At 42.1% G+C, this 27,429-nt stretch overlaps 1 protein-coding gene across 1 annotated transcript in view; it reads right to left on the bottom strand.

The window, feature by feature from the left end:
- The window catches only part of RNF212 (ring finger protein 212), a 229,374-nt gene that overhangs the window by 9,088 nt on the left and 192,857 nt on the right, over nt 1-27,429 (bottom strand). The window contains exons 11-13 of the mRNA XM_033951566.1: nt 24,464-24,527; nt 12,439-12,511; nt 7,735-7,934 (exon numbers count right to left, since the gene is read on the bottom strand). Coding sequence (XP_033807457.1) covers nt 7,735-7,934; nt 12,439-12,511; nt 24,464-24,527 — 337 coding nt within the window. The remainder of the gene's footprint in view (nt 1-7,734; nt 7,935-12,438; nt 12,512-24,463; nt 24,528-27,429) is intronic.

Here is a 27,429-nt window from a genome sequence, read left to right as displayed (position 1 = left end):
ATGATTATCTCTTCCTCTAAGAGATCCCAATTGCCTATCCAATGCTTTCTTGAATTCAGACAGTCTCCACCACCTCTTCCGAGAGTCTGTTCCACGCATCTACCACCCTTTCTGTAAAAAAAATATTTCCTTAGATTACTCCAGAGACTATAACCTCTTAAATTCATCCTATGCCCTCTCATTCTAGAGCTTCATTTCAAACGAGACTCAACTCATGCGCATTTATGCCATGTAGGTATTTAAATGTCTCTATCATATCTCCCCTCTCTTGCCTTTCCTCCAAAGTATATATATTGAGATCTTTAAGTCTGTTCCCATCTGCCTTAGGGTGAAGATCATGAACCCTTTTAGTAGCTTTCCTCTGGACCGACTCCATCCTTTTTATATCTTTTTGAAGGTGCGGTCTCCAGAATTGTACACAATATTCAAAATGAGGTCTCACCAGAGTCTAGACAGGGGCATCAATACCTCCTTTTTCCTACTGGCCATACCTCTTCCTATGCACTCTAGAATCCTTCCAGGTTTCGCTGTCACTTTTTCAATCTTTTTGACCACCCATTCCTCATCACCCAAGTCCCACTCTTCTGTTGTACAAATAAGTTCTTCACCCCCTAAACTGTACCATTCTTTTGAGTTTTTGCAGCCTAAATGCATGGCCTTGCAATTCTTAGCATTAAATTTTAGCTGCCAAATCTTAGACCATTCTTCAAGCTTTATTAGGTCTTTCTTCATGTTATCTACACCAGTGGTTCCCAACCCTGTCCTGGAGGACCACTAGGCAAGTTGGGTTTTCAGGATAGCTCTAATGAATATGCATGGAGCAGATTTGCATGCCTGACACCTCCATTATATGCAGATCTCTCTTATGCATATTCATTAGGGCTATCCTGAAAACCTGACTGGCCTGGTGGTCCTCCAGGACAGGGTTGGGAACCACTGATCTACACCATCCGGGGTGTCTACTCTATTGCAGATTTTGGTTTGATCCACAAAGAGGCAAATCTTACCTGACAGTCCTTCAGCAATATCGCTTATAAAAATGTTAAACAATAGACCCAACAACAGAACCTTGAAGCACACTACTGGTAACATCCCTTTCCTCAGAGCGATTTCCATTAACCAGTACCCTCTGTTGTCTGCCACTCAACCAATTCTTCACCCAGCCGTCATTTTGGGAACAACCTGAAGGCACTCATTTATTTATTAGACATCTGTGAAGCATTGTCAAAGGCTTTGCTAAAATCTAAATACACCACCATCTAGCGCACACCCTCTATCCAATTCTCTGGTCACCCAATCAAAGAAATTGATCAGATTTGTCTGACAAGACCTACCTCTAGTGAATCCATGTTGCCTCCAGTTCTGTAATCCACTGGATTCCAGAAACTTCACCATTCTCTGCTTTAAAAGCGTTTCCAGTAATTTGCTTACTACAGTCAGACTTATTGGCTTGCAATTCCCTACTTCTTCCTTATTTCCACTTTTCTGTAGAGGGACCACATCTGCCCATCTCTAGTCCTATGGTACCACTCCCAACTCTAGAGACTCGTTTGAAAATGTCAGTCGGCGGAATCACCAGAACTTCCCTAAGTTCCTGCAGCATACTTGGATGTACGCCATCTGGCCCCATCGTTTTGTCTACCTTTATTTTAGCTGAAAACCGATCAGGGTCTATTACTTCTCCATTCCTATTCATATTTGTCTTCTGCGGTCCCGCTCCCGGCATTTCAGATGTGAACAAAGAACAAAAATATTTGCTAAGCAATTCAACCTTTTCTTTATCAGCTTCTACATATTCCTCCCCTTCACCTTTGAGTCTCACAATACCACTTTTGCACTTCTTCCTACACTAATATATCTTAAAAAATGTATTATCTCCCCGTTTTACCATGTCAGCCCTCTCTATATCCATCTTAATATTAAACCATACCATGCAGTGATTACTGGATGCCAGATGATCACCCACTGTAACATCAGAAACACTTTCCCCGTTTGTAAGCACTAAGTCCAGTATGACCCCATCCCACTGTGAATTCCATTAGCAACTGCTGGAACAGTTCTTCTTATAGAGAATCCAGGATCTCCCTACATCTAAAAGACCCCACAATAGGGATACCCCAATCAACATCCGGCATGTTAAAATCACCTATTAGTAGGCCTTTCCATTTTTTAAGATATCTTTCCTATCATCAAAAATCCCAAAGAACTGTTCCAATTTGAGATCAATTTCCAACTTGCCATTTTTAGCTAAACTAACGGAAAAGATAGTATAAAATCAAATTTCTGACTTTGTTGATAAAACGCAATTATACCCCAATCAAACTGGATTCCGTAAAAACCATTCCACTGAGCACTCTCTTCTAGGTCTCACAAATATTATTCAATGCTACCTTGATCAAGACAAATCGGTTATCCTTATCTCGCTTGACCTCGCAGCGGCCTTTCACATATTGATCACCAGCTCCTTCTTCAAAGACTTGCTTCAATTGGTATTACCAACCAAGCTCTCGAATGGTTCAGAACTTATTTTTCTGATAGATCCTCCACAGTACATTTTAATACTTCATCCTCTTCCTCCTTCAAAAATAATTTTGGCATTCCACAGGATTCTATTCTATCCCCACTTCTCTTCATCATCTATCTATCACAGTCTTTGCTTATGCTGATAACGTACAAATTCTCCATACTATTGATCCCTCTAATCCTGCCAATATCAACTCGATCAACTCTAAGTTGGAAATAATCAGTGAATGGCTTCATAGTAATATGCTTTCTTTCAGTATCAACAAAACAAACTGTGTCTTCTTTTTATGGAAGGATAATCTTCACCTTATAGTCCCATTGTCTATTGAAAATACTCTGATTGAATCACTTTTCTCAATCAAAATTCTAAGTGTTATCATTGATAATAAACTTACCTATTGCCCGCAAATCAGCGCTCTTGTTAAAAACTGTTTCCACAAACTGAGAATGACATGTTCCTTAGCTTCTGTCTTAGATTCCCAATCTCTCAATATTCTGATTCATTTTCTAGTTATTTCAAAAACTGATTATTTCAATTCTCTCTATAAAGGACTATGCCAAAAAGATATAAGACAGCTTCAATTGATCCAAAACTCTGCCATCAAAATCATTACAAACTCAAAAAAATATGACGTCACTCCCTTACTGAAAAAAGCACACTGGCTACTTATACCTCACCAGATCATATACAAAATTGCTCTAACATTTAAAATATTAATAACTAGCAAACCTGCTTTTATAGACCATTTTTTGATTCCATATGATGTTTCAAGAGTCTTAAAATCCACTTTTCAATGAACACTCTATGCCCCCTCGCTAAAAATTATCAGCACCCATCGTACCTCTATTTCCTCTGTCACAGCACCCATGACCTGGAACTCTCTTCCATTCTTTATCAGAGCAGAACATAATTTAGATAAATTCAAGGGTAGTTTAAAATGCTTTCACTGTACCTCAGCGGTGCTTTATTTATTTGACCTTGTTAATGGTTAAGCGAACCATTTTGCAGTACTGGACCCAGGACGGGGCTATTCCCCTGGAATGCTGTCTCACTCGGATGTCTGAGCTGGTCAGGTTTGAGCTTTGTTATCATAAACGCTCTGCCAATTCGGAGGTCTGTGCATACCTGGCTTTATGGAGAGCGTTCCTGTGGCTACCTCTAGTCTCCTGACATGGAAGGGGGGGGGGGGGGGGGTCTGAATGGGGAGTGCGAGTGAATTGTTTGATGGGCTGATTGTTTGTTTGGTTGTGTTGTATGGTGTGGCTGTTACCCCTTGCGTTGGGGGATTGCTAGGGGAATCTTACATATAGAAAAAATTGGGAGGTTCACTGGGGGAGCCGGGATGTTTTGCTGCTGGATTATCCTGAGACAGTGGCTTGGAGTTTTCTATCCATCACTGCTTTCCTCCTCTTAGCCTGAAGAGGGAGCTCTGCTATGTGATCTCCCACACTTTCTTAGATTTGTGACCTTGATTTTGTGGTTTATTCTGGGTACGGGATCTTGGACATCTCTTCTTTTTTTATCTTTCTTTATTACATATGGTGGTTATGTTATTTATTTCTCTTATGCTGATGGTGCTTGTTTTGCATTGCTCATAGTCGCTTCTGTTATGCACCTGCTTATCCTGTTTGTTCCTCTGGTTGACCTTAATAAAAATTATTTGAAAAAAAAACCCAAAAAAAGATTTCTTTAAGGACGCATTATCCTTTTTTCCTATTTGATTCCTTCTTTTCCCTTTTTTGTTTTCTTTCCTTTTAATATTGTAGATCTTCCTCCTCTCCTCTTGTATGCAAGCCTCCTTATGTCCTGTAAGTAATGGTCTTTCATCTTGTCCTGTTCGTAATTTGGTGTTTGTTGCCCTTTTTAAAAAATGTTTTATTTATTTGTGCAACGCTTTGAATTTTATGATTTGTGTTTAATCAAAAATTTTAATAAGCTAAAACTAAAACCACATTCTGAATTTCTACTATTAAATCTCTATCTACTTCTTCCGTCTGTGAAGGAGGCCTGTATATCACAACACCATGCCCACCACATGATGGGGATAAGTTGAATAATGTCAGCAGTATTCCTCATATCAGTCAAGATTCCTACTCCTCCTTCCTGAGCTGCACAATCCCCCACTCACTGTGTGACAATAAAATGATCAACACAATGGAGTTGTTGAACATTCAACTGTCTCTTGCCCGCTCTGGACATAAACTGTTCCCCCATGCTTGATTTTGCCACTCATCTTGCAGAACAGACCATTTAAATCTGTACGGCATTGGCCTCAGATTCCACTATTCTTGCCCAAAGTAATACCTCATTGTATCATCAAAGATGACAACTAGATCCTTTTAGCCCACCCAACCACTCCCACAAACTCTACACTCATCCAAATCATACATGCATATAAGCAATGTTGGAAAATGGCTATTTTATGATGTAAAATAAAATATATATCAATATTCAAAAATATTTTATTGGTTCTGGATTTATACAAACGATTCAAACCTTGTATTGCTCCCCTTTTGCTAGATTGTACATTAATACTTTTTCAGAGCTGTTTCGCTTGGAAAGGGGAATGAGACAGGGATGTCCGTTATCTCCTTTGTTGTTTGATATTGTTTTGGAACCCTTACTGTTGGCTATTAAACAAGCAGAGGAGATTTGTGTTATTCCTTGGGCAGGTCGGGAATACAAAGTTTCTGCATATGCAGATGATATTTTGCTTTATTTGAGAAGTCCTGAAATTATCATACCATGGAACTGATTAATAAATTTGGAAAATTCTCTGGTTACAAAATAAACTGGAGTAAATCAGAAATTCTTCCATTGAATGCACATTGTACGAAATGATTATTTGATGAATTTCCTTTTATTTGGAAGGAGGATGGTATTAAATACTTAGGTATATGGATTAAAAATACATTGGAAGGAACAATGAAAATAAATGAAAAATTATTATTATTAAAGATCACGGAGATGTGTGAGCAATGGAACCCTTTACACTTGTCTTGGTGGTGGAGAGTTCAAACAGTCAAAATGATGATCTTGCCGGTAATTTGATACCAACTGGGTATGTTACCAATTTATTTTCAAGGGTCCTTTTACAAAAAGTTAAATATTATACTGACAAAATTTATTTGGCTAGGGAAGAAAGCAAGAATTGCTTTAGTATCTCTACAAAAACCAATTGCGGACGGTGGGGTAAATTTTCCCAATTTTTATAGGTATCATCAAGCCTATATAATGCATCAAGGTATGTATTGGATCCTCCCTGAGCTCTTAGAACATTACCCAGACTAGCTATATCTTGAGTGGAAAATCATGTCCACGATGAGACTGTCTCATATATTAAGTATTAAAATACCTAGATACACTAAGGATAATGTGATTTTATTGGACACATGGAAAACAATTAAATTTATTGATAAGTTAACAAATGTTCCCTTAATAAAGTCTACTTTGCAGTCCTTATGGTTAAACTCCAAGATTCAAATAGGCGATTCTGGGATCGCTTGGAAGAATTGGATGCAGGCAGGTATTCGGACATTAGATGACGTTATGTCTAATGGAAATCTGCTTGATTTTCCACAATTGCAACAGTCATTTGGCATTTTAAAATCTCAACAATATAGGTGGTTGCAGTTGAAGCAGGCTATTCAGAGTGGGTTCCCTGAATGGAAAAATTTTAAAACATATTTTAGCCTGCAAATCCTTTGCTACCAAACTGATTTAGTAGGTCATCTGGCTGCTCAGTGGTACAAATTGATTTCTGGATTTTTGAATAAAAAGCCAAAAAATAGTCTTAGAGACATCTGGAGCATCGAGATAAAACAGTATATTTCTGTGTCTCGTTGGCCACAAATTTGGACTTGGAGATTGAAATGTACAGCGTCAGCATCTATGAGACAAACATAGATTTTCTGGACCCCAGTTCGATTAAATAAAATAAATAGTTCTAAGTCTAATAGATGCTGGCATTGTCAAACTGGTATAGGGACTTTGGATCATCTGTTGTATTTTTGTCCTTTTATATTAATATATTGGAAGTCAATTTGGGGACAAATAAATTTAGTACAAGATTCAAATGTTCCAATGTCATATGAGGCTATAATTTGTGGAACAATTTTACATGTGAAACCCACTCTAGATAAATATAAGAGTTGTCTATTTGATCCTAACAGGTATAGCCATTCAATTGATTACAATTGGAAAAACCATGATAGAATTATACATTTTGGTGGGTGAATGTGTGTACTACATACAGATACGAACGAATTAATGCAGAATGTAGGGGTTTTAGTGAGGTATTTAATAAAATTTGGAGCCCATAGACTAAATTTGTGAAAACATAATAATGTATTTTCATCATATCTCTTATTTTCTTTGGTTTATTTATCTTTACACATCTAGGGGGGTGGGGGGGTTGGAGGGAGGGGAATAAATATTGATAGTGATATTTGGGTAACTTTATTCTTTATTTGTATTGTATATTAGGATATATTATATGCAGGAAAATGAAATTATTGAATGATATTTATGTTACCTGTATAGATAATAGTGTAATATGTGGAATATCTTTTGTTCTTTCATTTGTTTGACACTGTTTTTGATTAAAAATCTATAAAGAATTAAAAAAAATATATATATAATTTTATACACGTGTACTGCAAAATGTATGAAATGGCAAAGAATATGTCCCTCAGCTTCTACAGGAAATTGTACACTCTAATTAGTGTCTCCTACATTAGAGATGTTAAGTGGGCAAGCATATAACATGACTTTCTTATTTATACTTTCTTCTTTTTACAAAACATACTCTTCTAGTTTTTTATCCTTAGTGATCCAAATAAGCATATTGAGTTATTCCAAATCCTTATTATTATTAAGGGGCCTTTTTACTAAAGCTTAGCACACACTAATGGACTTACAAAGCCACGCTAGGGCCTTAACGCATGGAATAGCGCACGTTAAATATCTGAGCGCGCTAGCCGCTACTGCCTCATTTTGAGCAAGTGGTAGATTTTTGGCTAGCACACACTAATCTGGTTTGTGTTAAAAACGCTAGCGCACCTTTGTAAAAGGAGCCCCTAGTGTGCATTAAATGCTAAGAAGCCCAATTTATACCTTTTCACTTCTTATCATTTAATACACACTAATTTCATTAGTATGAGCTTAAGCTTTAGTATAAGGACCCCTAAAAGATTCACAAAATTCCTTACCAAAGTTTTGCTTCCACAAAAGATTGGGGATGCTGATTTGATGCCTTGGGCAAGATAAATGTAGTAGGGGTGGTTGTTGATGCAACTGAGAAACCCTAGGATCAGATGTATCCCAAGTTCTAATTTTGTTATTTTGTGCCACATCAGGTGAAAAAAGTAAAGGAGCATTAGCTTGCACTGGAATCCTCATGTGTGTTGACCTATTAAAATAAAAATAAAGGATGCTGTTAATATACCCAAAGTATATACAAGACAACTAAACAACTGTACTAGCTACTAGATTATTCAAAATTTCAATGTGCCTATGCTGATGTTTCAGGAATTTTTAGATCATCCTGGCAATATGAAAAAAATTAGGGGAGAGATAGGTATAAAGCACAGTTACTTACCTATAACAGGTATTATCCAGGGACAGCAGGCAGATATTCTCACATGTGGGTGATATCATCCACAGAGCCCAGTACAGACAGTGCAAAAAGTGTAAACTCTAAACTACCCATACTGTGTGCGCACTGGTGCCTTCTTGCTCGATGTTGGCTTGTGGTGCCATCAGTTTAGTAAAAAAAACAACAACTAAGAAGCCAATTACGGGAGGTGGAAAGGTTGTAAGCAAGTAAAGAAAGTAGAAAGAAAGAAATTAAAAAAGATAAAAAAGTAAAGAAAGAAAACAAACGAACAAAAGGGGAAAGGAAGGGGTGGGGGAATGGAAAAAAGAATGTAAATCAGTATGAACTGAGACATTGTAGAAAAGTTGACTGAGATAACACATTTTATATGACTTTGTTTATGCACCAGCTGAGGACAGGCATCCTTAACTGCTGAGAGTACACGGCACAATCTGGTGTGATAGGCGCGCATCGCAAAGGAGGCTGCTGCCACAGCCTCAATACCTGAAGAAAACACCTCAAAAGGCTTGCACAAGATAATGTCCACTCTGCGATCCTGGGAGGCTGTAAACATTATTCCATCGCTAAGGAGGGCCATGCGTCTGGAAACCTGAACAACAGCGGAATCCACCTGAGGCTGCACAAAAATCTGGAGACAGTGGATAAAAGCCTAGATAGAGCATTGGAGAGCTGGAAAGAGCCTTCAAGGGCATCCCATTATTCTGTAACCAGACAGCTGCAGAGGGAAAGGAAAAAGGGATGATAGCACGTTAGAACAGTCCATGACTGAACTCTGCGATATAGAAGGTTGAGATTCCAATTTAAGTACTTTCAGGGCATCAGCAAGAAAAAGGAGGACAGAGACAGACTTAAAAGTCTGAAGCTGGTGGCCGCCTCTCCCAGAATTGTACTGTCAGAGCACCCATGCTGCTGTGTCCCGGCAAGGGTAACAGCCAGATCTGAGTAGAGACAGTGTCAGGAAACAGAATAAACAGAATATCCGTATGACAACGAAGGCAATCGGACTCCGAGGAAGCCGGGGAGAGGGCTTTTGACAGAGACCGCCACCACTGGTTCAGTCAGCAGAGAAGATGAAGCACTCGTAGGCTGCGTCAAAAGAGCTGGGTTCTGCGAATAAACAGATTGCATCCTAATACATTTTTTATTTGATGAGGAAGACTTGCAACCACTTCTTTCCTCCATTCTCAAAATAACTTATTTATGTATTGATCGATTTGATTGATTTTTATCTTTGTTTTATGTTTATTTTATGTTAACTAAAAATTTAAACTAGGGACCCTCTGAACAGCAGTGTGCACCACTGTTAATAAGCCAAACGATCAGTCCATGCCTTTATTTAACTTGGATTGGACCAGTTTACAGCTAGGTAAAAATTAATTCATAAGTGGTTATTAGAGAACATAAGAATAGCCTTACTGAGTCAGACCAATGGTCCATCAAGCCCAGTAGACCGTTCTCACAGTGGCCAATCCAGGCCACTAGTAACTGGCCAAAACCTAAGATGTGGTAATATTCCATGCTACTAATACAGGGCAAACAGTGGCTTCCCCCATGTCTTTCTCAATAACAGACTATGGACTTTTCCTAACCTTTCTTAAAACCAGCTATGCTATCCGCTCTTACCACATCTTCTGGCAACATGTTCCAGAGCTTAACTATTCTCTGAATGAAAAAAAATTTCACCCTCTTGGTTTTAAGAGCACTTCCCTATAACTTCATCGAGTGTCCCCTAGTCTTTGTAATTTTTGATGAAGTGAAAAATCGATCCACTTGTACCCGTTCTACTCCACTCAGGATTTTGTAGACTTCAATCATATCTTCCCTCAGCCGTCTCTTTTCCAAGTTGAAGAGCCCTAACCATTTTAGTCTTTTCTCATACGAGAGGAGTTCCATCCCAGATGGTCGCTCTTCTTTGAACCTTTTCTAGCGCCACTTTATCTTTCTTGAGATATGGAGACCAGAAATGAACACAATACTCCAAATGAGGTCATACCATGGAGCGATATAGGGGCATTATAACATTCTTATTCTTGTTAACCATCCCTTTTTTAATAATTCCCAGCATCCTGCTTGCTTTTCTGGCCGCCAACGCACATTGGACGGAAGGTTTCATTGCACTGTCTACAACAGGGTTGCCCAAGTCCAGTCCTCGTGATCTACTGGCAGGCCAGGTTTTCAAGATATCCACAATGAATATGCATGAGAGAGATTTGCCTGCACTGCCTTCTTGGTATGAAAATCTCTCTCTCATACATATTCATTGTGGATATCCTGAAAACCTGGCCTGCCAGTAGATCTCGAGGACCGGACTCGGGCAGCCCTGGTCTACAATGATATCCAGATCCTTTCCTTGGGTGCTAAGCTAACCCCCAAGGTGGACCCTAGCATCTGGTAACTGTGATTTAGGTTATTCTTCCCAATGTGCATCACTTTGGATTTGTCCACATTACATTTCATCTGCCACTTGGACGCCCAGTCTTCCAATTTCCTAAGGTCCGCCTGCAATTTTTCACAATCCGTATACGTTTTAACAACTTTGAACTCCACTCCACACTCACGCTGCAAAGCCCACTCACGCTGCAACAAGCTTGGGCTAATTCACACCCAGTTTCAGGAAAAATGGCGCTGGTGCTTACAGATACTCAGGCAAAGCCTCAAATCGAGGTACAAAGCTCCTCCTTCTCAAGGGGATTCACCCTACATCAACTATTCGTCCTGGGTTGGATTTCTATATTTTCTACTATGCTGTGTCCCTTCCTGACTGGATATTTTGTTATAAGACGGAGTGGTTTTCATTTCTGAAGACGAGCCTGTTTAAAGACTCAATAGTATTTTCAGACCGTCCTCTTCTGGCCAGCTAATTGGTGAACTTTCTTGAGAAGGAGGAGTTCTATGCCCTGATTGGATTCTTTGCTATAAGGAGTGGTTTTCATTTTAGAAGACAAGCTTGTTCAGACTACCTTCTCCTGACCAGCCAATTGGTAAATTCCCTTGAGAAGGAGGAGCTTTGTACTTCGATTTGAGGCTTTGCTGAGCGTCTGTAAGCACCAGCGCCATTTTTCCTGAAACCGGGTGTGGATTAGCCCAAGCTTGTTGCAGCGTATGTGAGCGTTGCAGCTGGAGTGTTGTTATCCCTTGATGCAGCCCTGACCGGCGAAATGGGGATTCCCTGTCGGGGTATCGGTGTGTATGAAGAAACAAGCAGTAGTGGTATGCCTGAATGAAAATACAGATAAGTTTCTTCTGCTTAGTTTCAACGGTGCTTAGTGTTAGTACACTGTAGTGTTTGCTTTTTGAAATTGATGCTGACTGATCCTGTGGATGAAAGATTATATGGACAATGTGATAGAATTGCAGAAAATATTGCTGTGGAGTTTTTTTGAGCCCATGAAGCATTAACTGAGGCTTTTTTCTCCACATATTTATATGCTGTGTTTAGCTGAATGCAATATACTACGATTTTCTTTCACCCTGTATTGCACTACATAGTGGTTAACAGAGTGATCATTACTGTGTCAAGCATAATTTTTGTTTTTTCCTTGATAATTGAATTATGCTCTACTGAAATATATAGTAATCGAAATCACCCATTATTATAGTGTTGCCCATTTTTCCAGCTTTCCTAATCTCTGAAAACATTTCTTCATCTGTCTGCTCATTTTGTCCCAGGGGACTGTAGTATAACCCAACCTTTATATTTCTTCCCGGGGGGACGGCAGTAGAACCATAAGGATTCCCACACTGCTATCTATGTCTGCTTATTTTTGTCCCGGGGGACTGTAGTATAACCCAACCTTTATATTCCTTCCCTTCACACATGGAATTTCTATCCATCTATGTCATGCAGAATGTTTATTTTATTTGATACAATTCTCGCTTTAACATATAGCGCAACCCCCCCTCCAATTTGATCCACTCTAAATTTGCGATATTATTTATAACCAGGTAACACAGTGTCCCATTGATTGTCCTCCTTCCACCAGGTCTCCCAGATGCCTATTCTATCTATCTCATCATTTAGTGCTATATACACTCTAACTCTCCTATTTTATTTTTTAGGCTTCTAGCTTTTGCATATAGACACTTCAAATTGTGTTTTCTCCTTGCAACTACAGGCTGCTGAGAAGACAGGGAAAATTTGAGTCTTTTACTCTCTGCCTTCCCCTTAAACCCTCCTGGCTTTCTTTCTCTATTATCGGAACCTCTCTACCAGGACTCTCTAAATATCCTGTTTCAATAGTATCCTCCAAGGATACCTTACAACGAACCATCCGCTCCCGGGAGACATTTATTTTACCTTTCAGATCCTGGTAGCTTGTTCTGACTTCCATGCAGTACAGACAAATGCGAACTTCTGTAAGGAACACTACCTAAAGATTTAAAACAAAACAAAAAATAAACAATTGGTATTTTAATATTAAATTATACTCTCTCTCCATATTTACTTCTTGTTTTGCATGAATTTAATTTTATACACATTTTTGAAATCCATCTAAATACTGAGGTAATATATGTGAGTACTTCCTTGCATGAACTCCTTTCAGGTCTCACCAAAATACTAATTAATGGAAATGTTTAGAAAACAGAGGATAGTGAGGTTTGTAGGACTGGAGGTAATATGGTTTTATTAGAAGTAGGTCTTGTCAAATTTGATTAATTTCTTGGACTAGATAATCAGATACTTGGATTGATGGAGAACGCTTGATGTGGTATACTTAGATTTTAGGAAAGCCTTTGACACAGTTCTGCACAGGTGACTTATTAAGCTGAGTACTTTTGGAATGAACTGTACCCTAAAGTAGATTTAGAAACTGGTTGTGTGGAAGGCATCAAAAGGGTTGTGATAAAATTCACTTGGAGGAAAGGGATGTTAACAGTGGTGTGCCACAATACCAGTCCTTGGCTGGCTCTTTGTAACACTTTTGTGAGTGATATTGCAGATGGGCTGTCTGGAAAGGTTTGCCTTTTTGTGGTTGATATCAAAATCTGCAATATGGTAGATCTCCTAATAGTATAGAAACCATAAAGAGGGATCTAGAGAAGTTTGAATAATGGTCTAGAACTTGGCAGCTAAGATTTAATGAAAAAAAAAGTAGGGGCATGCATCTTGGCTGCAAAAACTTGAGGAAGTGGTATAGTATAGGGGGAGATTGGACTTGGACATGACCATACAATGGAGTGCTGATAAGTTCTTGGCTTTGTGAAGAAAACAAGCAGCTATGGGATGGAAAAAAATATTTATTCTACATATTCATCATTGAGCTTCACACATTTATGACTTTGTTGTTCTAACTTCTATAACTCACCAAGAAAAATCTTTTGGCTGTGCTTCAAACCACTAGTCCGCACTTTAGGGTTTCAGATCCCATGCACTCCAGGATTCTATACTGTATCTTCATATCTTTGTAATGCTTTTACTCCCATGTTACTGTGGCACTGACTTCATTTACTCTTAAATATAGTAGAAGAGGTCCCGAGACGGACACTGGCTACGTCTGAGGCAGAAAACAGGATCATCAAAAGTCTGTACAGGGAGGGTCATACGGGCTCCTGTGTATATTACAGAAACAAGATTATCCAAGAATCTAATCTTTTATTCTGTTACATATACACAGGAGTCTGTACAGTAGCTGAACGTACCAAAGCAGTATCAGACATCTAAGGAGGAACAGATGAGCCTGCCCGCAGTACCGAGTACCCAAAAGTGGTATCCTCGTGAGCCGCCACATCCACCTTGTAAAGGTGTGAAAAGTAGACCAAGTAGTTGCTCTACAAATTTCATCAAGCAAAACAGCTCGGGCTATTTCCTGCAGGCAATGTAAGAAGATAAAATTGCCAAGCGAATTCATCTGGCAGTTGAAATCTTGAAAGCTGGTCAATACGAAAAGGTGATCAGAAAGTCTGGAATCATTAGTCTTCTCCAGATAGATAAGTAGAGCTCTAAGCACATTCAGCTTCCACAAAATCTTGTCCTGTTTCGCCAAATCCATAGGGTGGAAGGCATGTAAACAAATCTCTTGATTGATATGGAAAGTGGACCATACCTTCGGAAGAAAAGAAGGAACTGTATGCAGAGAAATGCCCAACTCCATAAACTGGAAGGAAGGTTCTCTACAGGAGAGGACTTGCAACTCTGAGATCTGTCTCGCCAAGTCTATGGCAACCAAAAACACCGTCTTCACTGTAAGATCCAACAGAGATTCATACAGAGCATGAGACAAGTCTTTCAGAACCACATCGAGATCCCAAGTTGGGAACAGACTGCGCAACAGAGGTCACAATCTGAGAGCTCCCTTCAAAAACGAGTGATATCTGGATGAGACGCTAGTGACTGCAAGCCGCTCCGAGCTCTAAAGCATGAGAGGCCAGCTACCTGCAACTTGAGAGATGAATCTGCCAAGCCCTTTAAGACCAGCCTATAGGAAAGCTAAAATCACTGGGATAGGGGCCTTTTCAGGTTCCATCTGCCCTTTGGTACTCCATAGCCAGAAAGACTTCCAGATCTTCGCATAAACTGCAAACATTGCAAGCCTCTTTGCTATATGGAGGGTCGTAACAACAACTTCCAAGTAACCCTTCTGAATAAGGGCTGTGCACTCAAGAGCCATGCCATAAGACCAAAGTTCTCTGGATGCTCCATAGAAATTGGGCCCTGACTGAGAAGCCCCGGGTGAACCAGTAATTTCAGACACCTGCAGCAAAGATGGTTCATGGCTTGTTTGACATGAGTCCGAGGCCTAACATTAGGTGAAGCAGAAATCACCCCTACACTCCCTGCTCATGATTTCTAAGCAGGATCTTTTCCCCTTAGACACCTTAGACCTCCGGACTTAAGAGAGTTCAAAGGCCTTGGAGGATTGAATAGGGGCCAAGTCCGAAGCTTTCATCCCTTCCTCTCGTCCTCTCACACCCTGCGGCATCTGGAACATGGTCACTCCTGAGCTGGCAAGTTTGCGTAAAACAACCCAAGAATTGGGGCTAGAATGGCCTGGGGAATCCATTTGAGGTGATATCTGGGTAAAACAAGCAGTTTTGAGGCCAAAAAAGAAGTTTAAAAATGATCACTAAAAATCCAAGATAGTCACCATCAGAAAGTTTGAGCAAAAATGGGCTATTGGAGCCAAATCAAAAAAAATATAAAAATAATGATTTTAGGGTGGGACCTAATCCTAACCCCAGAAACCCTCAAATACAAAATTTCCAGACCTAACTCACCTCAACCCAGAAGTACCCCATAGGGGAAAATGATAGTACTTACTGTGACTTCTGGTGCCTGTCAGCCTTGCAGCAACCTGCCTGAAAAGAAAGGATTTCTGCCTTAGAGAATGTCAGGAACTTGACCGTTGATGGAGATCTTCTGGCTGCCGGTTAGACAGACTCAGACTATGAACTCCCACCCCTGAAAGTCTGCATGTCATGATGGGGGGGGGGGGGGGGGGGACTATGCAGCCAGATCCCTGATACCCAGGGGATTCTTACTCAGAGGCTAATCAGCCTGCACTCAAGCCTCTGATGAATCAGCAGGTGAGCCAGCTCCCAGAGGAATGAACCCGAAGCTCCTAAGGGATACCAAGCAGGCTGGCTTCACAGATACTCTGCGGAGACTGGCCTGGGAACAGTCGTACGCCCATGTGGGACTGCATCCTTTCCCCAGTGGAGTAAGCCTCGAGAAGGGGACCTATGAGCACTGAAGCCACAAAGAAATTTGAAAAATACCCAAAAACAAGAAAGAGAAAGCAGAGCAGATCTGAACACACATTCTGAGTTCGCTTGCACAAGAAAAAAACTGAAGAGGGAGCTGTTCTCCACTGCAGAAGGGGAGGAATTCAAAGTTTAAAAGAGGCACCCTTCTGCAGATTTGCAGTTGGTGAAATTCAGTAGCTAAATTACGTACTCCTGTGTATATATAACATCTCTTACAAACAATCAGGGAAGCAGGACTCTAGAGCAGACTACCTGGCCAAATCAAAAGCCGTCAAAACAGCAGTCAGGGAGGCTAAATTCCTCATGGAGGAGTCTCTAGCAAAGAACATCCAGAAGGGAGATAAATCCTTCTTCAGGTATATCGGTGATAGAAGAAAAAACTCAGGCGGGATTGTACATCTTAGGAAACCAGACGGAGACTATGTGGAAAAGGATTCGGAAAAAGCCCAACTATTAAATGAATACTTCTGCTCAGTCTTCACCCGAGAAGCGCCAGGGCTCGGCCCTCAGCTACAGACAAGGGTTGGCTCAGTTGACCCGTTTAGTAACTTTGAGTTTACACCCAGCAGTGTCTACGGTGAGCTGTCAAAGCTCAAGGTTAACAAAGCAATAGGGCCGGACAACTTGCACCCCAGGGTGCTTAGGGAGCTGAGTGATGTCTTGGCAGAGCCACTGTCCGCGCTCTTCAACCTCTCCCTTAGTACAGGCAGCGTCCCGTTGGACTGGAGGACGGCTAACGTCATTCCACTCCACAAGAAAGGCTCAAAGATGGAGACAGCAAACTACAGACCAGCGAGTCTAACATCGATAGTGAGCAAACTAATGGAAACTCTAATCAAACACCAATTAGATAAGATCCTGGATGAGAAGAATCTACGGGATCCACGACAACATGGATTTACTAAGGGGAGATCCTGCCAATCCAACCTGATCAGCTTCTTTGACTGGGTTAAGGGGCAAGCTGGATATTGGGGAGTCCCTGGACATCGTGTACCTGGACTTTAGCCAAGCATTCGATAGCGTACCACACCGCAGGTTACTGAGCAAGATGAGTTCTATAGGATTAGGTAACACATTGACGAAATGGGTTGGGAGCTGGCTTGGAGGTAGGCTCCAAAGGGTGGTGGTGAACGGCACCCCCTCCGAAATGACGGAGGTGATTAGTGGAGTACCACAGGGCTCAGTCTTGGGCCCAATCCTATTCAACATCTTTATAAGAGACTTGGCAGAAGGGCTTCGAGGTAAAATAACATTATTCGCCGATGACGCCAAACTGAGTAATGTAGTGGGCAAATGCACAACAGACGAAGATTCAGTGCCCGACAACATGATGCACGACCTACTCCTACTGGAGCGATGGTCTAGGACAGCGATGGCGAACCTATGGCACGCGTGCCAGCTGTGGCACACGAAGGCCTTGCAGCTGGCACGTGGGAAGGTCCGCAATAGAGAGCTGCACGGGAACGGGGCTGGATGTACTAAGTCGCGCGGCTTTTCTCCCTACCTGCTCTGCTTGCAGCACAGAGCCGAACGGAAGTCTTCCCGACGTCAGCGCTGACGTCGGAGGGAGGGAGGGCTGACGTCGGGAAGACTTCCGTTCGGCTCTGTACTGCAGGCAGGGTAGGTAAGGAGGAGGAGCCTCGCGGCTACCAAGAGAGGGGGGGCGGTCCGCCCTGCCCCGTGTGCAGCACAGCTGGCCAGGTCCCCTTACTTTTGTGGCGCTATCCCGACCGACAGGGCCGCCATCAGGGCAGGCGGGCGCAACGCCCAGCAAATGTAGATGCCCGCCCGACTATCATCTGCCGAATCCTGCTGCCGCCACTGCTTAATGCGCAGCCTGAAGAGCCGCCGAAAAACCCGCCGGACTTTAAACAAAAAAAACCCCCAGCAAGCGACTCGAACCCGGCTTCCCTCCGAAACCGGAAGTTACGTCGGGGGGGAGGGGGGTAGAGAAGAGAAGCCGGCACAGACCATTAGAGCCCCGGAGCATGCGGGAGATAGGCCAGCCACGGAGGGAAGCTTACTTGCTCTTGCTTACTTCGGGCCTTTCTCGGTCCTGCCTACTTTCTGTTTCCGTGAAGGCAGGACCCGGCAACGAGAAAGGCCCGAAGTAAGCAAGAGCAGCAAGTTGTAAACTTCCCTCTGTCCTTGCCCTTTGGGAGATAGGTCAGCGACCAAGGGAAACTTGCAACTTGCCTTTGTCTGTAGCAAATCTGCCGGGTGTGTGAGTCGGGGGGGGGGGGGGGAATGGGAGGAGTAATGCTGCTGCACCCAATTAGGGGGGAGGGGGAAGAGAAATGCTGCTTCTGCTGTGCCCAATTGGGGGGGGGGAGAGAAATGCTGATGATACTGCTGTACTCAGTCGGGGGAGGGGGAAGAGAAATACTGCTGTACCCAATTGGGGAGAGAGAGGGAAGGAGGGAGAAGGAAGATCAGGAAAAGGAGGAAAGAGATGCAAAGACCATGGGACGGAGGGAAAGGAGATACCATACCATGGAGTGGAAGAGAGAGATGTCAGGGCATATGGGGGGGGGGGGGAAGCAGGGCCAGATTAAAGGATAGGCCCTGTAGGCACAGGCCTAGGGCCCGAAATAGTCAGGGGGGCCTGCCAGTGCTGTGCTTTGGGGCCTCACCCTTGCTGGATTCGCTGGCAGCAGCAGCAGCCTCATCATCATCCCGGGCGAATCCCAACCCGATCCGACCCTCCTATCTCTCCCTCCTTCCCTCATCAGTGACGTGCCAGAGGGAATCACGGCAGGAGAAAGTCCTGAAGCAGCCTGTTTAGAGTCTCGTGATGGGAGGGAGGGAGAGTTAGGAGGGTCGTGGGGGGGAGAGTAGCAGTCTGCCCCGGGTGTTCGACCTGGCGTCATGAACTTCTTCGGCTAGCATCAGCATTTACAATTCATTGCTGTTGCCAGCTTCAGGCCTTCCTCTCCGCCGGGTCCTGCCTACTTCTGTTTCCATGAAGGCAGGACCCGACAGAGAATAAGGCCCGAAGCTGGCAAAAGCAGCAAATTGTGAATGCTGCTGCCTGAAGAAGTTCATGACGCCAGGTCATGGGTGACAGGAGGAAAGGGAGCAGAGGGGGAGAGACTTGCTGCACCCAACTGGAGGGAGAAAGAAGATGAGGGAGGGAATGGAATGAGATGCCAGGGATTGGAGGGAAGGGAGGGAGGAAGAGATGCCAGGGCATGGAGGGAAGGAGGAAAGTATGCCAGACCAAGGGAAAAGGAAGGAGGAGAAGACAAAGCATGGAGGGGGAGGGAGAGATGGAAGAAAAGGAAAGGAGTGAGATGCTAGAGAATCAGGGAAGGGAAGATACCAGACTATGGGGTGCGAAGGAAAGAAAGGAGAAGAGAGAGATGCCAGAGCATAGGGGACGGGATGGTGACAGAGAGAGAAAAATGGAGAGGTGGCAGAGCTGAAATCAATCATGTACAAAGGAGAAGAGAAGGGGCACAGGATAGACAGTTTATTGAAGGAGCATAAAAAGAGGGAAGATGCCATATGGAACGGGGAGAGGGCAGACAGTGGATGGAAGGGGCTGATGCTGTATGGAAGACAGAGCGGACAGAAGCTGGCTAGAAAGAAGAGTGAAGACAAGATGATTAAAGCAAAAACGACAAAAGGTAGAAAAAATTGTTTTGTTGCTTTACGTAGAATCAAGTAGTATTGTATCTATTGATTAAAGTTTATAAATAGGAAATAGAAATAAGGCAGTCTTCAGGTCAGGACAGGATACCATAACAGCAGGGGTGCCCAAATGGTCGAGTGCGATCGACCAGTAGATCGCAAAGGCAATGTGAGTCGATCGCGTTGCCTTGGCAATCTTTTTCTTCCTGCCTCCCTGAGCCAGGCCAGGCGTGTAGAAGCGCCGGACTCACAAGACTTCACTTCCGACGTCAATTCTGACGTCAGAGAGGAAGTTCTGGGCCAGCCAATCGCTGCCTGGCTGGCTTGGAACTTCCTCTCCGTCGTTAGAATTGACATCAGAGGTGAAGTCTTGTGAGTCCGGCGCTTGTACATTCCTGGCCTGGCTCATGGAAGCAGGGAGAAATCGGCATGGTGGCTTAGGAGGTAGGGAAAGAATCGGGGAAGTGGAGAAATTGGCGCGATGGCTTGGGGGGGCGGGGGGAGAGAGAAAGAAAGAGACAGAAAGAAAAGGGGAGGGGCAGAAAGAAAAAATATTGGATTTATAGTCAGAAGAAGGAAGTGCAAACAGAGACTCATGAAATCACCAGACAAAAAGATAGGAAAAATGATTTTATTTTCAGTTTAGTGATCAAAATGTGTCTGTTTAGAGAATTTATATCTGCAATAGCGGTTTTTAGCGCAGGGAGCCTATGAGCATCGAGAGCAGCACAGGGCATTCAGTGCATCTCCCTGCTCTAAAAACTGCTATTGCGATTTAGTAAAAAGGGAGGGGGTATATTTGTCTATTTTTGTATAATTGTTCCTGAAGTGACATTGCATAGAATCGTCTGACTTGACCTCTTTGAAAACCCACGGAATATAAATGATAATTAACATTTTCTCTGCATACAGTGTGCTTTGTGGTTTTTTTTTTTAAATTTTATTGTTGGTAGATCATTTTGACTTGGTCATTTTAAAAGTAGCTCGCAAGCCCAAAAAGTGTGGGCACCCCTGCTGTAGAAGCAAGGGCAAAGTGGAAATGTCCAATCAAGATGGTGCACAAAAACAGTGTCTTTCAACTCATCTGATAAATCCAATGGTCTTTATTAATCCAAAACAAAATCGTACATCCAAAGCAACTCAATGACTCGACATGATCACGTTTCGGCCATCCGGCCTGCATCAGGAGTCTTAGAAGTCTTTGGGTAGCAAGTAGTCTTTAAATGGCAAATGGTCAAAAGTGAAACAATCATACCATTGCTCCAAATCTGTAAATGCTGCAAAACCACACAACCTCATGTTCTTTACAGATTTTACTAACCACTTTAATGTACTAAACAAAAAATTACAAGGCATGGGAAAAACAGCAGAAAGCATGTTTAGTGACATCAAAGCTTTTGAGAGAGAATTGCATGTTTTTGAAAAAGACCTTGAGAGTGGACAGCTAAAATATTTTCCCAACCTAAAAATACATTTGGATAATTCTACAACATTTGTGGACAGTCATAAAAAACACCAGGAAATCCACAAAGCATATTCCACCATTGTAGCCGAAGCAAAGGAGAATTTTAGTAAAAGATTTTCTCAGTTCCGTAAGATGGAGACAACCCTTTCATTTATAACTTCCCCAGAAAAGTCCACATTTGAAGATCTTGATCTTTCCTGCTTACAGTGGTTGGATATTCAAAATTTGGAAATGGAGCTACTGGAATTTCAAGAAAGCTCTATCTGGAAAAGTAAATTCAATGACCTGCGTGCGGCTCTTGAACGTATTGAGTGTGAAAGGGTGACAAATGAAATCACTGCTAGCAGTTCTGAAAATGAAATCCTAAAAGCGTGGAATTCTCTGCCAGACAATTTTAAGTCCATGAAAGCACTTGGGATTGCTCTTCTTACTTTGTTTGGGTCATCCTATGCTTGTGAGCAGCTGTTTTCGGCTTTGAATCATATAAAATCTGATGCTAGAAACAGATTAACGGATGACATGAGTGCTGCATGTGTTGCTCTGAAATTAACGCACTATGAGCCAAGGATTGACAAGTTATCAGCATGCATGCAACAACAAAAATCACATTAATTTTTTTCAGAGCATGCCCAATGCATATGTTTACATGAAGCAGTATTTTCAGTTTGCAGTTAAGACACTTTCTAAGTTATTTAAATATTATTTAAAGATGTTATTTAAAAAAGGGACTTTACATGGCCCTGCTGTATTCCAATCTGGAATTTCCAATAAAAACGGTTGGTTTAATTGAAAGCTCTTTTGTTTTCTTTACATCATATTATTAGAAATGTAATGATTTAACTATTTTCTAATTTGATTGTAAATTTTACAAAAAAACATGTATAGACTCTTTGGGAATACACACCGAGTCTTGACACAGTTAACAGTTTTAAGAAGTTTATCTTTTTTTTTACTCAGGATACATTTGACATGTTATGTGAATAATACATTTAAAATATATTGTGTAACTGAATCAAATTCTTCCTAAATTCATTGAATTGAATGAAATCATTAAAACATTATAAATTGCCAATAAATTGAAATGAAAACCAAAGGATTGTGAATCAAATTAATTCTCTGACAATACAAAGATTCCAACCTTTAAAAATGATGTTACATAGTTCAGGCAACTTTATAAAGAGTTTTTAGATACTAAAATCTTGTTATTAAGTTTTAATTGACGTGCTGGCACTTTGAGGAAATTCTTTGGTTTTGTGCGGCAGTTTGGGCACTCGGGCTCTAAAAGGTTAGCCATCACTGGTCTAGGACATGGCAACTCAACTTCAATGCCAAAAAATGCAAAGTTATGCACCTGGGCAGCCAGAATCCATGCAAGTCTTATACCCTTAATGGCGAGATCCTAGCAAAAACGGTAGCAGAACGTGACTTGGGGGTAATCGTCAGTGAGGACATGAAGTCTGCCAATCAAGTGGAGCAGGCTTCGTACAAGGCAAGACAAATCATGGGCTGCATACGAAGGGGTTTCGTCAGTCGTAAGGCGGAAGTCATTATGCCATTGTATAGATCCATGGTGAGGCCCCACCTGGAATACTGTGTGCAATTTTGGAGGCCGCATTATCGCAAGGATGTGCTGAGACTGGAGTCGGTGCAAAGAATGGCCACCCGGATGGTCTCGGGACTCAAGGATCTACCATACGAAAAACGGCTTGACAAATTACAGCTATACTCGCTCGAGGAGCGCAGAGAGAGGGGAGACATGATCGAGACGTTCAAGTATCTTTCAGGCCGCATCGAGGCGGAGGAAGATATCTTCTTTTTCAAAGGTCCCACGACAACAAGAGGGCATCCGTTGAAAATCAGGGGCGGGAAACTACGAGGTGACACCAGGAAATTCTTTTTCACTGAAAGAGTGGTTGATCGCTGGAATAGTCTTCCACTACAGGTGATTGAGGCCAGCAGCGTGTCTGATTTTAAGGCAAAATGGGATCGGCACATGGGATCTATTCATAGGGCAAAGGTAGGGGAGGGACATTAAGGTGGGCAGACTAGATGGGCCGTGGGCCCTTATCTGCCGTCTATTTCTATGTTTCTATGTTTCTATGTGTTCCGCCTACCACAGCTTGATAAAAGGAGCCCTAAGAGTTCTTGATAAAGGAGGGTCTTCTGGAAGGAGTTGAAGAGACAATTTTGGTGGGTGATTTGGAGGCCTGTAGATTCAAAATAGGGCACAGAACAGATATATTTATTGTTTTAATCAGACCCAGAGTAAAATTTTACTTGTTTGATCTTGATTGTTGTGTTTGGTTTATAATTATTTATTGTTTCATTCATTTATGAGAACACTTTCTTAACTTAGGGATGTTTGTTTCTTTATTAGTTTTTTCCAGTAAAGGCTGAGGATATACATACCAGCTGGGTATGCCATTCCGTTTTTATGTTTTATGGAGCGTTTTAGTGCTAATTATACATAATGCTTTCATTCATTTATATATTGTAGAATCGATGCATTTTTAATATTCACTGAATTATAGAACATTGTGTTTGTAATGTTTGTTTTATGTATTATCGATGTTGGTGACTGATTCATCCTGTTTGATGGAAGAGGAAAAAATGCTAGAGGACTGGCTTTGCTCTTTTCTAAGTCTCATGAATTTATTTTGAATGTGGCCAGACTAGAAATAAAAACTTGTAAACTTCTAAAGAGACTATCCTAATAAATAAATAGTTTCATAATACTGAAGGAAGAAGTCTGATATAAAACGACTTTCATAATACCTATGTGTTTTTAAAAAATATTATATCTGTATCAGTGTGTGCTCATGCCTTGGCAGATGCTGTATCTGTTGTTTGTTCTGTTTTATTTGATTAAAAATTTCAATAAAAATATTTGAAATCATAATACACAATACTATCAAGAAGATGAGTAAACTTGTACCCTTTGAAATAAAAAAATTAATGGACACAAGTCTCATTCGATGTCATCAGATCAATTTGTTGTTGTTTTTAAATTTGAAAAACATAAGGCATTCATGAGTGACAAATGCACAGGTGCTGGAAATGGAATGTAAAACAGCTATGAACACGTAGGCCCAGATTTTATAAAAGGTGCCTAACTCCTAGCATGATTGTCAATCATCCACTAGGTGCTGCTTATAGAATTGCTGGTAGGCACTGAATCCTTAGGCGCATTGCCATTTAGGCCAGGGTTTTTTGGCCTAAATGAGTGCCCCTACCAGCACCTAAGTCAGACCATGCTGCAAATCCATGTCTACTTGCTGGTATGCACCTCTGTATAGAAGCCTACCTCAAAGTGGTAGCTGCCTACCAGCTAATTAATTTGATTTAATAGTTTTAAGGTACCTAACTTTAGGTATCATCCTTATTGTTTAAAAATTTTTAAAGCACAACTAAGAATACATCTTGACTAAAAAAAACATGAATAGCCTATTTAAAAACAAAAAACAAAAACACCCTTCTGAAAACTGCCCAGATTTATTATTGCCACTTTATTTTCACTTACCCATACGTCCATCTTGGGGTGGACTTATCAAAGATAGTCTGTTTGGTCCACCTATAGTCTCTGACTGGAAGAATACAAATAATGACAGATTAGGTTCTTACTTCGATAATCTGGATTCTGTTGGGATACACAGGAGTCCGTACTATAGCTGTTGATTCCCACATCGTTTGAAACTACAGAAGGGTATCACTTTAAGAACTTGAAATTCTTCCCCTTCTGCCGTGGAGAACAGAACATAAGAAGGAGAGGCACAGGGAACTTCCCTTGCTACAAACAATTATCAATAATAGAACAATCAATAAACAATTAACAAGCAAACAGTGAATAAAGCAATCACAAGAGTAACTAAGAGCCAGACTGCTAAGTATAATGAGTAGGAGCTATAGGACCCTCCCAAGAAGAAAGGAAACCCCCTGTTCCTATAACACATCTCTGCTTACTCTTAGATACAATAGAAGATGTCCCGAGTTGACACCGACAATGTCTGAAGCAGAAATCAAGCGGACCACAAAAAATCCACACAGGGAGGGTAGTTCGGACTCCTGTGTATCCTAACAGAATCCAAATAATCGAGGTAAAAATTTAATCTGTTGTTCTGTTGCAGATACACAGGAGTCCGTACAGTAGCTGACGTACCATCCACTTTGTAGGACTCTGTAAAGGTACAAAAAGTTGCCCAAGTACCTGCTGTACAGATTTCATCAGGTGAAAAAGCCTGAGACTCTGCCCAGAAGGTCGTTACACTTCTCATGAAATGAGCTGTTTCCCGCATGAAATGTAGGAAGATGAAATTGCCATGTGGATCCATCTAGCAACACAAATTTTAGAAGCTGGCCTACCCAGTCTTGAGTGATTGGCCAAAAAGATGATCAGAAAGCCTAGAGTAACTGGTCCTCTCCAGGTAGATGAGCAGGGCCTATGCACATTCTGACTACACAAAGGTTTGTACTGTTTGGCAGAGCCCGTAGGTTGAAAAGCGGGCAAATGGAGTTCCTGATTGCCATAGAAGGTGGAAATCACCTTTGGAAGAAAGGAAGGAACTGTGCGCAGAGAAATACATGACTCTGTGAAATGGAGAATAGCTCCCTGCAGGAGAGGGCCTGCAATTCTGAAAGACTAAAAGGGATAGGGCTCTTCAGCTTGGAAAAGAGATGGCTTAGGGGAGATATGATTGAAGTCTACAAAATCCTGAGTGGAGTAGAATGGGTACAAGTGGATTGATTTTTCACTCCGTCAAAAATTACAAAGATTAGGGGACACTCGATGAAGTTACAGGGAAATACTTTAAAAACAATAGAAGGAAAATTTTTTTCACTCAGAGAATAGATAAGCTCTGGAACGCATTGCCAGAGTGGATAGCGTAGCTGGTTTTAAGAAAGGTTTGGACAAGTTCCTGGAGGAAAAGTCCATAGTCTGTTATTGACGAAGACAGGGGGGGAAGCCACTGCTTGCCTTGGATTGGTAGCATGGAATATTGGTACTCCTTGGGTTTTGGCCAGGTACTAGTAACCTGGATAGGCCACAGTGAGAATAGGCTACTGGGCTTCATGGACCATTGGTCTGACCCAGTAAGGCTATTCTTATGTTTTTCTTGTCGAGTCTATGCAAATAAGAACACTGTCTTCACAATAAGGTCTACCAGGGAAGCCTCTGAAAGAAGCTCATACAGAGCATGGGCAAGGCCCATCGAGACCACACAGAGGTACCAAGACGGGAATGATCTGCACAATTGGGATCTTAGTCTGAGCACCCCCTCAAAAACTGAGTGATGTCTGGGTGAGAAGCCAGAGACTAGAAGCACAAGATATCGGCTATCGGCACTTTGAGAGATGAAACCGCAAGGCCCTTTTCAAGATTGGCTTGCAAGAGAGCAAGGATCACTGGAATGGGAGACCTCTCTGGTTCTATCTGCTTTTTAGTACACCATGACTGGAAGGACTTCCAGGTCTCAGCATAAAACAAAACTGTTGCAGACTTCTTGGTCCTAAGGAAAGTCATAACCACAACCTCTGAATAACCCTTCTGAAATAAGGTTGCGTGCTCAAGAGCCATGCTGGAAGACCAAAGCATTCTGGCTTCTTCATCAGAACCAGGCCTTGACTGAGGAGCCCCAGATGAACTGGCAGTTTCATGGATCTAACCCTCTGCAGACACACCAGATCTACATACCAAGGTCTTTGGGGCCAGTCCAGAACCACCAAGTTTACCATCACCAAACCCCGATGGGTCGTTATCCTGCGAATGATCCAACCCACCATAGCCCACGGTTGAAATAGAGAAACAAATTTGTGGGACAGGGCTGAATCAGGGTGTCCAACCCTGCGCTTCCCAGCTCATCTCTGTGATTGTAGAAGAGGATCATCTTCACATTCTTGGCCAAGGCCATGAGATCAATATCCAGTGTGCCCCAAATTTGAACTATGAGGGAAAACACCTTCTGAGTTAGCGACCACTCTCTGGAATCCAGAGTCTGCTGGCTGAGAATGTTGGCTTGGACGTTCTCTACTCCTGCCACTTGGGCCGCTGAGGGCCTACACGTGAAGTTCTGCCTATTGGAACAACATCTATGCTTCCAAGCAAAAGGAAGCTTTTCTGGTGCCACCTTGTCTGTTCACGTAAGACACCGCAGTAGCATTGTCTGAAAACACCCTGACTGCTTTCCCTGTTAGGAAGGACCGCAACCGTAGTAAGGTCAACCAAATGGCTCCGTTTCAGATGGTTGATGGACCATTTGCCCTGAAGAGGATGACCACAGCAGAAGGCCCCCAGCTGCTGAGGCTGGTTTCTGTTGTGAGGGTCACCCACAAGATGATTCTGAGAGACATACCCCAGGTCAAGGTCTCCCCATAGAGCCACCAAAGGAGGCTGCGCTTTGTCTCTGCCATTGAGGAACGCTTCATCTGCAGGGAGTGACATTGTGGAGACCACTTGAACAGAAGAGAGTACTGGACAGAATGCATACAAGC

Source organism: Geotrypetes seraphini, chromosome 1 (assembly GCF_902459505.1).
Source record: "Geotrypetes seraphini chromosome 1, aGeoSer1.1, whole genome shotgun sequence".
NCBI lineage: Eukaryota > Metazoa > Chordata > Amphibia > Gymnophiona > Dermophiidae > Geotrypetes > Geotrypetes seraphini.
This window is presented reverse-complemented; position numbering and strand designations above follow the sequence as displayed.